Source organism: Labrus mixtus, chromosome 4 (assembly GCF_963584025.1).
Source record: "Labrus mixtus chromosome 4, fLabMix1.1, whole genome shotgun sequence".
NCBI lineage: Eukaryota > Metazoa > Chordata > Actinopteri > Labriformes > Labridae > Labrus > Labrus mixtus.
In genome coordinates, this window is record NC_083615.1 from 20,830,949 (window position 1) to 20,846,889 (window position 15,941).

The 15,941-nt window shown below is 40.3% G+C and overlaps 1 protein-coding gene across 1 annotated transcript in view; it reads right to left on the bottom strand.

Annotated features, from left to right (window-relative positions):
* The window catches only part of necab2 (N-terminal EF-hand calcium binding protein 2), a 135,219-nt gene that overhangs the window by 82,122 nt on the left and 37,156 nt on the right, over positions 1-15,941 (bottom strand). The window contains exons 3-5 of the mRNA XM_061036288.1: positions 14,375-14,483; positions 11,012-11,037; positions 10,703-10,800 (exon numbers count right to left, since the gene is read on the bottom strand). Coding sequence (XP_060892271.1) covers positions 10,703-10,800; positions 11,012-11,037; positions 14,375-14,483 — 233 coding nt within the window. The remainder of the gene's footprint in view (positions 1-10,702; positions 10,801-11,011; positions 11,038-14,374; positions 14,484-15,941) is intronic.

The following is a 15,941-nucleotide window of genomic DNA, read 5'->3' on the forward strand; positions in this document are numbered from 1 at the left end:
ACCCGTAAGATACAGCACTTGGGCTACTGTATCCTTTGCTCCTTTGTTACCATGGAAACCAGGCTTCAGGGGCTGAGATATACACTTGCTATCAGGGTTTACACCGCTTAGTAATTAGATATATAAGTCCAACCTAAACTGAACTCCTGACACCAGGAGGCTATGTACACACACAATCATGACAAACACACACTCAGGAGATACTGCTGCCCATGCACAGCGGTACTATCACCTAGAGACATTCTTTATTTGTAATCATTACACCTGCCATGTATGTCATTTATAAAGTTCCCTCATAAATGATCAGTTTCTATGGTGACGACCTCCACTTACTCATCTTGCCAGAGTTTATTGAGCTATAAATGAAAAAGTTGAGATTGGATGTGATTTTCTTGTGTACAGTAGATATGATTCTGTCTCCCTGTTATTTTTCTCTGCCAAGGACCTTTTAAGATATATTTTTTTTTAATTATTCATTATAAAAGATGCAAATAATTTTAAAAATATTCAGCTTAATACTTTAGAGTTATAATCCTTTTGGTTTGAATGAGGGTAAACTACTGCTTCAAGGTTTAATTTATAACATTTGATACAGTAGATGTCTCACTGTAGCACAAGTCTCTCAGACCAAAACGAACCTCTGCCCACTCTCTAGTCAGTGCCCGATGTCCTCTGCAAGCGCTGCGGCCCGTCTCAGGCACTCCATTCCACACACACACCCTGTCTATTTTCAACAAAAGTGGTTCCAGTGCAAATCAAGCTGAGCAGAGCAGATAGAGTGAAGTTAGGCACAGGAACACATGCGTGCATCCTGTCAATTATAAAAATAAAAAAACAACACCTTGTAAAGCCTGCGAATCATATATCCCATCACTACATCAACATAATGTCAAAATAGGCACCAAATGAACAGCAAATCAACCTAGAAAAGTCAAAGTACGGTAGCCTGTTGTTTGTGTGTTGCACTCTTTATTACCGCGTGATCTTGTAATTTTCCTTCCAGTAGGTTAGGGCTCCTTTGTATGATGCAAAACCAAGGCGCAGACGGAACGGAGTGTACACAGATGCTGTGGGGCGTTAGTGTACTGACTGACTGCTGTTTGTAGGACTAATCTCAATTCTGTTTTGCAGCCCAAAGTTGAATTGGTTCTTATTTCTGTGAAGTATTTCAGACCAAACAAAATCTTTTCTGCTGTTTGGGAAGTCAGTTGGTTCTCCTGCAATTTTATTCTTGCGATGACACTGTGCCATTATGCCTCTGCAAACAAGAGTCTCTGAGTGGATGAAACCATCTCTCTTCCCCTGCGTGGTGGCAGGGCTAATGGCTCTACAGGGAGGCGTTCACATGAAAAAAAAATATGTATGAAACATGTTGAGCGTCTATTTTTCAAGTTTTATTTTGGGGCTTTTGCCTTTTTATTTAGATGGGACAGTGGATCGGGAGAGGAAGTGGGGAATTAAATGCGGGAAAAGACCCACTGGTCAGACTTGAACCCCGGTTTCGTCTGGAGGACGATTTGCCTACGTACATGTGGTGCGACCTAACTGCTGGGCCATCTGCGCGCCCCATCTTTGAGCCTCTAAGTGACACATAATCAAGCTGAAGAAAGGCCCGTCCACACAGTGTGAACACAGAGCAAAGAACAACAAATCCAGAGGGAGTTGGACTTCACCCTTTTTTTAAAAAAAAATACATTACTCGTCTATATATTTATTGAGGATATTTTAGATATTTGCCATATTAATTTTTTAAATGTTGCATACAGACCTTAAGAAAAACTAATGGAAATATATAATTGATGTGATTATAGCCAAATAGGTATGTTGTAAGACTGGAAAATTATGCCATTATAGTAAAAACCATTGTAAAATCAATAGTTCTAATATTATAAAAGGGAAATAATACATGCTAACCTTCACTCCACTTCTGCATTTCAAACACTGTACAACACCTGTTCACTCTAATGATTAAGTGGTGAACGTAATAAAAACTCTCATTGTATCAGCTGACCGAGCAAGCTGGGATGTAACAATGACTTCTGTTTCATTCTATATTCAGCACCAGCTTCACTTCCTACCAACCTCTTGCCACACCCACTCTCCTCTTCTTCTTTCTACTTTTCATTTCTTTCCTTTCTTTCCATAACCCAGACTCATCCATCGATCTTCCTCCTCTCTTACTCTCCTTATCCTGCCCACTCCTTATTGTGTACCGATCAAATTGCCTCCCTCCATCCGTGATCCTCTTCACCTTAATCTTCATGAAGAAAGGAGAGGATGAAGAGGATGAGCTAGGGGAGGCTGTGATGGCTTGGGGGTGGGGGAAGACAATAGAGCTGAGATGAAAGAGGAGAAGATGAGAGAAAAGAGAGGCGAGAAAGAAGAGGAGATGAGCAGGAGGAGGAGTCTGATGAGGAGCAGTTGAAAAGCTCATGGAGGGTAACTCACCAGCACCAAACAATTTCCTGACCAGATTTTGAAAGAAGATGGCCTTAACAGGATTTTAGTCAGAGATAAACAATGTCTGTGTGTATGTGTGTTGCAGCGAGTGTGTTAATTTGTGAAGAGTTGTCAATGAGACTTGGGCCTTGTTTAGTGAAAGCTTGAAACAATAAAGTGCTAATGAGATTGGCTCATTAGACTAGTGTTTATGTCGGACAGACGGGACAAGAGATTTAATGAATTCTCCCTCTTCCCTCTTTGTAGTAGACAGACACACACACACACACACACACACACACACACACACACACACACACACACACCTCATGTCCTCATGGGAGAAGCTGTAACTTAAAGTATCTCCACCTGCTGGAGAGCCAATTAAAATTGTTTTCTGGAATCACTTCTGACTATGATGGGAATAAAAGAGAGATAGAGTTGAAACAAGCATCATTTTGAAGAAGCTTTTCAAAACACTTTCTACACCCTTAGGGACTATGTATTTGTTTTCAAACACCTTCGAAATCACGAGAGGTGTCTCCTGGGAATATGAGCAGGAAGATGTTGGAGTTAAGAGGCAGGCATGCAAGGGGGGCTTTCTCAAAATCTTTCTCAGCAAAACAAACTGACTGTCAGCGTTCCTTTCCTAAAAGTTTTCCATTTCACACAACAAGGAGTTGTCTCGGAAAAGAAGTGTAACAAGAGGAACCTGAATGTATGGAACTGGCAGGGAGACGTCAGAGATGCCAAAAGAAGCCCGTAGTCCGTCCAACTTGTGACACTTCATGGTTCAGCTTATACAAAAGTTTGCTGATTAATCTGTTTTCTGAACAACCTGGCCAATGTAGACTGACATCAACTCTAGTCTCCATGACAACTGTCCCTTAAGTATCCTGTCTCTGTGGCAACAGCTGCCACTGTAACCTGCATGTGCTCTTTAATTAAAGCCTTTAAAATGTCACCAGGTTAATAAAACATGTTTAATCAAGTATATAATCAAGCTAGATTTTCATATATATGTGCTGTGTTATTTCTAAAAGTGTCATCTAGTTCTTCATGAGCTACAGCTGGTAACGGCAAGACTAAGTCAAGTGCTGGTTGTGTACTGTCTTACTGTTGTGAAGATGTTGTTAGTGTATGTTTTGTTTCTTCACAGAGACGTTGTCTATGTCTCCTGCCCAGGGACTACAGATGAATTAGCTTGTAGCTAACTCTGGTACAGCTAATTGGCTGTACACTGTCCCTGTCAAAATAAACAAATAAATAAAAAAGTCAGAGTCCATGGCATTCTTGAGCATGTATCAGCGGTGGCAAAAGCAGGAAGTTAAGTATAGTTCATAATTTGTTGTTTGTCACCATCAGTGCAGGGGCGTCAGGGCATCTCCCCCAGGAAACTTTTAGGTACATTTCTTTTCCTGCATTCTGAACAATTTTCACCTTTTTGTGCCCTCTAATCATGATCCAGTCTTTGGTCCTCTTTTAAGTCTTTTTTGAAATCTCCATCAGTATTCAACTGGCACATTTTCATTCAGACATGATGGGAGTAGCCTTGCAAAAATCCTATAACTGTGGTAGGCTATGTAGTTCATATTAAGTTCATATGATATTTTGTATGACATAACTGGATTTTATTTTAGTTTTAAATTCAGGTAATGGCAAAGGGAAAGAGAGCTGCAGCATGAAAGGAAATAAATGACAACATCCTGGTTAAAGTGCTAAATGAAACGGTGTATAACCAATCTGGTCAATTACCACTGATTCCTTTTATAGACGTACTGGGTAAAACTGTGTATTAACATTTTCATGAGTTAATGATTTTGCAATGTAGACATTATTAGGCAATGAAATGTAAATCAAACAATCGTACCAGATACAAAGCAGATCATACAGTTGTCTTTGAACTAATTCTGCTTTCTTTGTGAATTAGTGGCATAATTACAATTCATAAACCTGGAATGATCTGAAATGAGGTCAGAGGTGGTTGAAGCTTATTAATCACCACTAATTACTATAGGATCTGCTCATTTACAAAATCTCATGAGCCTTGTAATGGGCGGCAACTACTGCTTCCACTTATTGATACATTGACAGTCCAAATAATGAACACTGCATGAAGTGAATGGAAATATCACATTTGCATGAATTATAACTGTGTTGCTTGTCCCTCTGGGAGCACAAAGGGACAGATGATGAGCGATGGTGACACAGTCATTGATTATGAGCATCTTTCTGGTTACTCATTTGTGTGGTTAAGTGAGTTACAACTGTGGTTATTATACTACACACATTCAGATTGTTTTATTGAGAGAAACAGAGCAACCTAGAATTGAATGCAGGTATTTCATTGACTACTGCATTATGTTTTAATCCAGTAACAGTCTGTAATTTTATTCAGCTCTTTTTTACCCTGTGAGAATTTGGAAATCTATTTTGCACCAGCAGAGCCAATACATCTTGGTTGTAAATTTGATCTGAATAATCTTGAGACTCATTTTGTTCTTGCTGCAAAGCTCCCTTATTTTCCAGACAAGTACTTTTATATTAATTGGAAAAAAAAACACTTCTTTACAGGACTGTAGGTAACTGCAGAGTAAGGTCTGTCTACCCCTTCCACTTAATCTTTCACTCTGTATCAATATTCATTGAGGCGGATGGAGAGATAATCAATTCTCTCTGGGCTCTGAAAGGCCATGCCTTCTGCTCAGGCTAATATCACACTCTGTCTTTTAGCTCCACCCACTCTGCTTCCTCTCATCTGACTCAGTTTTTATATTTTCTCCAGTTTCTAGATGGATGAAAAAGAAAACACTTGATGGATTGATTCTAATGTTTTCCAGTTCAGATTGTTTTGATTACTATCTCTCATGCCTAAAAGTTCACATTAAGGGATATTTTAGGAAGAAAAGAAAAAGACAGAAATTCATGAGATGGGGGCTTTGGAGAGGTTAAGTGAACTTTTAGGCCCACAGTATGGAAAGGAAGAAATTATATGACCCAGAGAATGTAGGAGGGAAAATAAAGGAGTTTGCATCAAGGGGTTCTCCTCTTTCTAAGGGAAATGTTAAATTGAAACATGTGCATCTTAAACTGTCCAGTGGTGTATGTTCGTATTTCTACCAGCTGGTACCCACTCAGACAGTCCCCTGAAATGAAGATTTACTTCAAGGAGGTCATTCAACTTTAGAGAAGCAATCAACAGACAGCTGGATTTGTAAATCATTCAAATAAATAAATCCAGGTCATAAATTCCATGTCTTCCTACAAGGACCGTCCCTCAAAAACATAAACCCTCGATCTTGTCTTTTGCTGGAGGGCTAGACTACGAGAGAGCATTGGTTAGCATTGGCTAAACATATTCAGCTTTCTTCTTCACAGGTAGACAGGTAGAGAGGACTGTACTTAAATACAAAATCACTCCAGGCATACATCGTGTTAAACATGACAAACATGCACACCATCAATCCCACCAACAATGATGTAACTACCAATGGTGCAACCAGTGGAATGTAGCGGGGGCCTACTCCCTTAGGAACTGTCAGCCAACATTATATTATTACTGATGGCATTAAGCAAGCGCCTGTCTGCACTCTGTAAAGTAGGAAAATTCAATAAGAAATACGTCATGACGTGAAGCGTCATTTTCATGGCTATTTGTTGATTTCTCATCAATACGCTGTTTAAGCTGCCTATTGAACCAATACCGGATGTTTGGTTGGTTAATTAGACAAGGTTGGGGTGGTTTGAGGCAGGCTGTTAGATCACTATGGAATAATGAGCTCTTTGACTGCTGTCCATGGTGCTGATCAGAGGCTGGTTTGGATGACAGTTTCATGGTGTTACATTTTGACGTAAATTGCCCACAAAGTAACTTATGTTGGTGCGTATTCACTCTTTCTTGAGCAACTTCCTAGAGATCAGAATTAGAATTAGAACTCAGACTTTTATTTATCACCAAATTTCAATTGCAAATTTCAATAATTTGCATTTATAATTGAATGTTTAAAATTATGTTATTTTCCATGTCAACAAAGTTTTATAAAATCCATATTCACAATATGAATCAATTCTTACCAGTAAGTTGATTTTGAAATCAATTGAAAGCAAATACATTTTCTAGATTATCCTTCAATGCTGAAACATGACTTAAAGCAGGAGACTCTTACACATTAAGAAATAAGCAGAAGTGCATTAACAAAATCCCTCATCAACATCCGATGGTCCCCAGTTAATGCAGCATTTGCACTTTTCAGGAGTTCCAGTTTAGTAGCTCTGTATCATACAAGCCCTTTCTTTGTGAAACTATTGTACGTATTGTTACCCACGTCAGTAAGGCATAGAACTGGTCACAACATGCCAACCTGACGATGTCTCTGGACCCTGGTTTTCCACAACGTTTGATATAATGGTAGCAGTTTCCATGGAGATGGGATACTTAAGGGACAGTTGCATGGATTAGTTTATGTCAGTCTACATCAAGCCAGAGCCACCATAGGCTTTATTTGGCATCTCTGATATCCTCCTGACAGTTTCATACTTCCAGGTACCTCTTCTGACACTCCTTTTATCATTATGGAAGAGCTACAGACAGTCTATATAACAGCTTTACAAACACCTTTCTAAAGAGATCCCTAGTCCTTCAGATAGGATGTGGTGAGCGATGCTCGCCACTTTCAAACCCATTCATTGTCTACATGTTGCACTTCACGAAAGTATCTGCACTCGGCTGAAGTGCTTCGTCCCACCAGAAAAACTCCTGCTTGACAGATTACCAGTTCTGCCCTGCACATATAGGCCATGAAGTATTTCACCTCCTTCAACTGCACCAAATGATTAACAGTGAACGAGTATTATAAGTGTATCATCATTACCAGTGCTTCTTTCCATCATTGTCTCAGGAGTTTAATATGCCTCTGAATGTTCCACCATTTCTCCTGAATACTGCATAATACAAATTAGAACTGTGAACCATTCGTCTGCCAGTCTGCCATAATTAATTTTCTGCTGTGCCTAAGTGGCAAGTGTGTTCTGACGCAGCTGCACGAGGCCAAAAGATGAACTCAGATTCCCTCAAACAGCTGGTGTTTTCAATGGCTTTAAAGGCTTTATATGTGATTTTTCACACTTAAATATAATAGAAATCAAGTATATCCTCTGAAAATAACTCGGTGAGTCATGACTGTCTACAATGGGTGTAACACCCGAGTCCCACTGTCTGTGATGTTTTCCGAGTTTTCCGAGTCATATTTTCACTTTGTTTACATCGCCCGGACGGCGGCTGACTCCTCCCCTCATGAATAAAAGTTGTTTAATTGAGGGACTAGAGAAAAGAAGAATAACATTCTGTACTCACTGCTTAACTGTGTTTCTAGATCACAGTCATTTTGTGTAAATTTACATGCAGTGTGAAGATACGAGCATAATAAAGATCACTAGCATTAGCATTGGACGATTCAACATGTTGAATCGTCACAGGCGGTCGGTGAAAGGAATCTCTCTGACTGGATGTTCTCTTAATTTATCTCCAGCTGTCGACACAGGTTCGGGAAAGCCCCTTGAGCCTGCTGCTGTAGTATCCATGCTTTCACCCATTTAGTGCGGTTTCTCCTTATTTGTCACCTCCGCTTCTTCTTGTCTCTTTTCTAAAAGACCATGGGCTGAAAACGGAACTGCCATTTCCAACTTTTTCTCAAACATTATTTTCGATTAGTAGGCTGCCTACAATATGAGTGGTGCGCGGCAGCGGAGTGAAAATGGTCTTCTTGTATCATAAGTTATAAAAATGGACTACCGCTGCCTGCTGGCATGGAGAGTTATTTCCTCTCACCTATGCGCAGAACGTACGTAGTTTTTGGCTGTCAGCTATAGTATTTGCGGTGTGTTCTAGTGCAACTTTTTGGCCAAGACGTGGGGCGACGCCACAGGCAGCCTTCGTCGCCACTAGTTCTTTGTTGTCTGCTTGGTATGTCAGGGCCTTTAGTGTCAACCAATTCCATTGGTCATCAGCGGCAAAATCTGGCTCTTAAATGCTCAATCTCACCCAGAGAAAATAAAAGTGTTCTTTATACCAATCATGTAAGATTAAAATGTTAAATGTTATCTTTACAGAGCTGACAAAAAACATGTAAATTGCCATTCCATAAAGTCACTGAGAGGCCTTATCTAGAGAGAGCATACAAAGAATGCATAACAATGATTCAGGAACTTAAGGAAAGGAGATAGTAGATATTTGCTCTCTGTCTGTTAATAGAAGTGCTGAATTCTGAATGAGAAGAAACTTCTTTATCTATTTCTTTAGTAGACCAGGAGGAGAGCTGCAAGACTGGTATTAATAAAAATATGTATCAGTCTCTCACTAAATGCTTCATTTAGTCCATTTTCCTTGGTTTATAAAATGAGGTTTTAATGGGACTGAAAACTCCATCTTTGTTTGGTATCATAAAATGATATGACATCCACAATTGAATAAAACATTAATTGAAATAGTTAATCAACAGGAGTTGTTGGGAGATAAAGATATGTTTAGTTATGTGTAAACTGCAAATATAAAAAAACATATAAAAATGAATCCAATGCAATCTTTGATTGTATTTTTTCATTGGACATATAACAAGTTTGAACAACAGAGGCTCAAGAATGGAGCCTTAAGGGACCTTACTTGTTAAGCTGCTGTTAGCTCAGGAGATCTTAAGGTCTAATTCACAAAGCATATAGCGCTAATGATATTGAGGCGCAAACATACCCATAAAGTTGTCATGTCGGAGTTTGCTCTTGTTTTGCATCTGGATGTGAAGAGAAGCTTTCTGCACCATCAGGAGCTGCTCTCACATGCTGGAAGGGCCTCTTCAGTTCTACACTAACTGGTGGACGGAGCTAGAAAGTTAGCACGAGAGTCGATAGATGAGTCATTGAACTAGTTTCAACAAGAGTTGTTAACCCTACCAGTCATCTGTGGGTTGTTCGGGTCACATGTTCCAAGTTGGGAATGGGGCTTCAGTGGGTTTTTTTGACAGCATTGTAGCTTGTTGAAAGATGTTGTCTCAATGATGGTGTTTGAGACACCATCTAGCTAAATTTCTAGCTCCGTCCACCAGTTAGTTTTGAACTGAAGAAGCCTTTTGGAGGAGAGGTGAAACGTCTTCAAGATCTTTGAGCAAGTTCAGTTGCCTTTGAGCCTTTGGATCAAGTTTCAAATTGACCACGACCTGGATGACAGAGAACCTACACAGACATTTTGTCCTCATTAATTCAACACTAACTTGTTCTTATTGACTGGTCCTTGTTGCCTCAGAGCTTAGCTTCTGCTACAAGGCTTTTATCCTCCAAGGGCCATGTAGTCATATCTCTAGATGCAACAGAGCAACGTAGAGACAGGGAAAACATAGACAGAGTTTTTACGTTGCAACTGAAAATCTGAGAAGTGTTTGGATAATGAATGAAAGCCGCAGATTGTGGAAATGCATTTGTAACAAAGATATCTAAGCCTTCAATATCTGTCTCTCTTTACGGGAATATCTACTGCAGTCAAGAAATCGGACACACACACAATCAATATTTGACTCATCAGCAGAGTTGTGTTTCAGTTTGGCAATTTGATGCTCTGAGGTGGTTCACTCCCTGCAAAGCACTGCTGGACCTCTTCCACGGTGCCCGCAGCAGACGATATAATGACATAACAGCCCAGAGAGAAGAGGAGAAGAGAGTGCATGTGCTTGTGTGTGTGTATGTGTAGTTTTGTGTGTGTGAGGGTTTACATGTATGTGTGTAACATTAAACAAGTATGAATGAGAGGGAGAGAAAGTGAGAGCGCACAAGATACTGCAGAAGAGCAAGAGAGACACTCAGCTGATTGATTAAACAATAGGCGCTCATTATAAAGAGAAACTAGCCTGAGGTTGTATGTGAGTGGAGGGCAGGTGTGGTGGGTGTGTGTGTGTGTGCGTGTGTGTGTGTGTGTGTGTGTGTGTGTGTGTGTGTGTGCGTGTGTGTGTGTGTGTGTGTGTGTGTGTGCGCGCGCGCGCACTGCCTTAAACCCTGCAGCCGAAAGAAAGATAAAGACAGAGCTGCTGGATAGAGATAGAAAGACACACAAAGCAGTGTTTCACTCACAGCAGTGCACTAACATGAAGTGGGAGTGTGGTTCTGGACCAGCAGCTATAAATAGCACATTGTGAAAACTAAGATAACACATTGGATTTCTCCAGATGACTTCTACACACACACACGCACACAGACACACTCACACTCACATGCACACTCTTACCTTTTTGGTGAAGTCCATGGCTTTGAGGATGGAAAGGTTGAGTGTCTCCAATGAGGCCAGCACTCCCTCATAATCTCCCATGTGCTTAGCAAAGTAGTCTGTACACGGACACAAAAAGACAAAGGAAAAGCACATAACATGACTGAGAACACTTTCACAGTAAACGTGCAATTTCCTGTGCTTTGGGTAGAATATTTTTAAGAACCATTAAAGCATCTCAACTGAGAAGTTATCTTAAATAATAGAGAGGGAGAATGAGGGCAGGAAAGTGTTTGTGAATGTTTGTTTATGTAGGGTAAGTCCACTTACCACAGAGTTCCTTAGTATCAACATTACTATCACAGCGTAGCAGGAAAGCAGCAGAGGGAGAGAAAGGGAGGGAAGGTAAACAGGAAGAAAGGAAGGAAAAACACGGAGAAGAACAGGGTCAAAAACTAAGGAAAGGCTTTTTGCACACACACACACACACACACACACACACTAGAGTTTGGCAGAAAGGGATCGATCTAACAAGACCCTCTGACAGGAATCTGAATCAATCCACTTGCCATCATTCATGCTCAGTTCGCTGTGTAGGGACTCATTTGGCAGCAAATTCCTCACTGCCGTAAAGAACTCTTTCCTGGTTGACTGAGCAGGAGAGAAAGAGGAGAACAAGGCAACGGAGAAAGGGGCATCTGAGGGAATGGAAGAATGGAGGATGATGGGAGATCTGAGGACTGAAGGAGTAAAGACTCCATCTGCCCGTTCTGTTCATCCTAATCATAAACTAAAATGATGCACATTAATAGAAACATTAAGAGAACAAAGACACTAAGGTTTAGAAGACACTTCTTCATTGCATTACAGTCTGATTTGTTAATGGCCAATTTATTGTTTTTGTTAAGCAGCAGTGTTCTTTAGATGCATATGTTCTGCCAGAATGAATCCTTGATCAAAATGTTAGGCAGATGGAATTCAAAACATGGACACCAAAAGTAATGAGTTTTCCACAACATTAAATGTGTGTTGTTTTTTTAAACGACACGTGCATTTTAAATTGGATTTGCTGATATTTGTCAATGTTGGTGTTGTTTGGTTGCCTAAAATAAAATACTGATTGTTCACAGTCCAAATGGCAGAAGCAGATTTTGTATTTTTACAAAGTAAGCAGTTATGTTCTCTATCCTGTTGGCTTAGCGTGCGGATTGATCATCAATCAATGTTTCTTTAGTGCTGCTATTCCACTTGGCATTATTAAGCCTTAACTAATGTTAATTAATGTACCCACTTTAATGGACCGAGCATCAGCAGACTCAATCAGAATCAAAACACCACGAAGAGGCCAAATCGATACAAAGTGCTTAAACATCTCATTCAACTGGCCAGACTATTATGATGGAAATTAGTAAAATGATGATTCAAAATGCTATGGTGGCAAGACATTGTAGTCAAATTGCGTATTCAAATACAATGGCAATTTAATGCGCCTGATTGACAAGGTGAAGGTTAGAAAACTAGTAAGGTGCAGGGGGAAATAAACTGTCTTCAGGGGACAATAAGAACTTACAAAGGTAAATCAATGTACGTTGCTTTATATTGATGCTTAAGTAACTGAACAATATGTGGGTTATGAATATAGACAATTGATTTTCCATTGGCATCGTTTCTGTAATGTTGACACAATTTAATCCTATCATGCAAACTGCCACACAATGCAGTGGTAAGAAGTCATCATCATTTGGCCAAGCAGAAGCAATGATGGCAGAAGAGGCAGCCCGCTGAGTCTATTTTCAACGCATAATTCATGCTGAATAGGGCAGACCGACACGGACAGGAAGTAAGACACGGGGATAGAGCATTCAGTCAATATACAATATATCACCATGACAGAGTCCGGATTGTATATCCCATCACTATATCAACATTATGTCCGAACAGTCACCAAGCAGCAAATCAACCATGGAAAGACAAAGAACCTGGTTGTTTGTATGTTGCTTTCATTATTTCTACGTAATCTCCTAAAGTTCTACTGTGATTTGGGGAACTTGCAAAATCCAGCTGCTCATGGCTGCACTCTGATGTGCCACACGGTTGCTGTGTGGTCTCAGGGTAAAGTTTGCCGAATTGACTAGAAGCAAAGTCAAACTTTTAGGTATTAAAAGAACCAAAAATGTCAGTCTTTCACCTGAGATGTCATGTTTTGACCGTCTCTAGCACCATTTCAGGATTGAGAGGGGATGACGAGAGGAGAATGGTGATGGACAGAGTGACAAGATGGAAGGCAGAGGAGCCGGGGCTGAAAAAAGTCTGAAAGGGAAGCTGGAGATGAAAAAGGAACGAGAGACTGACAGAGACAGATCTGACAAATGACTGAAAGCAGGAGAGCGCTCAGTCTCTGCCTGCTCCCTCCCTCCCCTCCATTTATCAACTTCCTGCTTCAACAGGAAACGCTTACGCCGTCATTTCGTCTTTGGCTTGGGCCAATCAATAACCTTATCTGCTGTCACATGATAATGCTGAGACCTGGCATGCATCTGCCAAGTCTACTTAACTCTAATGAATAGAACTTTTCAGACTGCATGCACTGCAGTGAATGAGATTTATAAAGTGTGGACCATCTGCAGGCGGCGAGGTGGCTGATAAAGAGTCGGTGGGGGCTGCACGGTCCACATACTGCACTGAGTTAAAAATAAATAATCCCCACTAATGGTTGAGCATGGATTTATACATCAAACCTCATTGGATTCTACAACAATGATAAAGGTCAGCTTTTGTTCCGCGTGGTTTCATTTTATTTCAAGGCCCTGCAGGTTTCTGAAGAGTGTAAATTAACAGGGCATGCCTTTTGATCACTTGCATCCCACTGTGTCAGCAAAATTCTACTGATTGCCGGCTGGATGAGCTGATTGTCTGATTAAAGAGGGTCAATACAGTGATTTTAGAAGAGCCAATCAAAGCAGAATGATCCAGGGAGCAGCAGTTAAGAAAGGGTTAATATCCTGCAGCGTAATAATGACTAATGGTAAAATAGATGATAGAAGAGGAAGAGAAGCTGAAAGCTGTATAAACAGGTTATGTTGAGCTTGCTCAGTTTTTCATCCTTTTATGTTTTTGCCACAAATGTGTTTTTGTGTCCTCTTCCTTTATTGTTTTTTTGTCATTATATATTGAAAATGTCACAAAATATAAAAAGGATCTACTACAAAGGTCCTCCATTAAAAGAGCTGTCAGTGCTCGATGTGACATTTTCTGGTAGGAGAATAAATGGCATATACTTTACCTAAGCAAGCTCACACACACACACACACACACACACACACACACACACACACACACACACACACAGAAACACAGAAACACACACACACACACACACACACACACACACACACACACACAGAGACACACACACACACACACACACACACACACACACACACACACAGAAACACAGAAACACACACACACACACACATCCACATAAAAATCCAAAAGTGATACTGAGGCTGTGCACCAGTAGAAAAGCTCTGTGCATCTCTCGTCTTTATCATTATTTTGACAGTGAGATGATAAACACAAGAAAGACAAACACATTACAATAAGTACTGTAGTCGTTTCATATAATGCAGCTACACAGCTGCGTTGCACACTAGGCAAACAAGCACACACAACTGGTGTACAATTGCTGACCTGGTGTTATCAGAGTCGATGGTATGAAACAGCTTCTCCAGCTCTTCCTCGTTCAGCGTGCCATCAGAGAAGAAAGCCTGGAACTCATCCAGAGACAGCTTACCATCATCTGCAGGAGACACAAAACACACACACACACACATTATTGTGATACTGTTTGTAATATGAAGCATCATAACAATAACACAGTCAAAGGTCTTTCCATTCATGCCAGAAAATCATAGCCCGTATAAAACATTGGACTTAGTCTCTTCAAAGCGTTTTGAAGCCCAACAATGGTGGTCGCCATATTGGAAATGCTATCACAACCTACCGTTACATCAATCTAGAAACAGGTAGGTGGAACTGAGGCAGGCCTTAAGCTTCCTGGCAAACAGCTGCGATGCATCCGTCTGTCAGTCAACTTAGCCACGCGTTTGGCAAATGTATGAATTACTCTTAGGCTTATGAGATCAGAGAATGAGAAATACCCCCCTCACACAGTTTGTACCAATAAAGTCATGAGCAATTGCCACCTCATGTGTTTTTTTAACCTTGCTGTTAACATGTTTATTTCTGCTAAAAAGAAAAAGAACATTTAAATAATGGACCGGCCCCGTCTCAAGTGGACACTCGAGAAACTGGGTCTCAAAGAAACTCACATTGGTTTCTTTTTTCAACCTTGAAGGTTGCCCCAAATCAAAGAGACTTGAGCCTGACTTGAGTTTGAGTCATTGGACTTAAGTCAAGACCTTAACCATATAAGGAAAATCTGCAATAAAGCTGTGTGTTTTTTAATTTTTATTGAATTAAAATTCTAAAGGGAAGTGCAATTATGAATTGGAATTATACCGTCCTGTTTCTCCGAGAGCATAATGAGACCCACACAATGATGGGGAGAAACTCCAATCTGAGCAGCTGTGCGTAGCTAATGTGTTGTAAAGTATGACCTGAGTCATTGAAGCATATCAAAACAGTTAAACCTCATTTTGATAGCAGGGTTTCTAGAAAGAAAATAAGAATGAACTGTTAGTCCCATCTCATGAATAATATAATGTGTGATTAAAGTATTGTCATGCATTATGAAACTCATTAGAAAGACCAAATTTGAACTTCCTCTTTTTAATAAAGATGGCTCCAACTTTAAGGAGAGGCTTGTTCTTCGCTCATTCCAATTGTGTTTCAGTGTTTTGCAAATGAATGTTTTTGCATGATGAGTGTATTTTTGAAATACAGTAGTTAAAGTCATCTGGTCAGAGCTGGTCGGTCCTCAACATAAGAGTAGAGCATCAGCAATTGTTGGACTGCTCTGACATTTTGTGTAGACATGTACAGTAGCCCTTTAGGATGACTTGGTGATCTCTGAATGTTCTTATGACGCGATCACTCAAAGATTAAAATGTCATTTCAATGGGTCCAATACTTGAATTCATGACTGAAAACCTTCAAATCAAACAGTAGGCCTATCTCTAAGAATCTCAGCTTTACTTTGTGTGTAGGTGCAGTTAGCACATGTTAGAACGCACTGCTGCACTTTTCAAGTATAGCATCACAGAGCTGCTGCTCTGACTGTACAGTATCGGGCTCG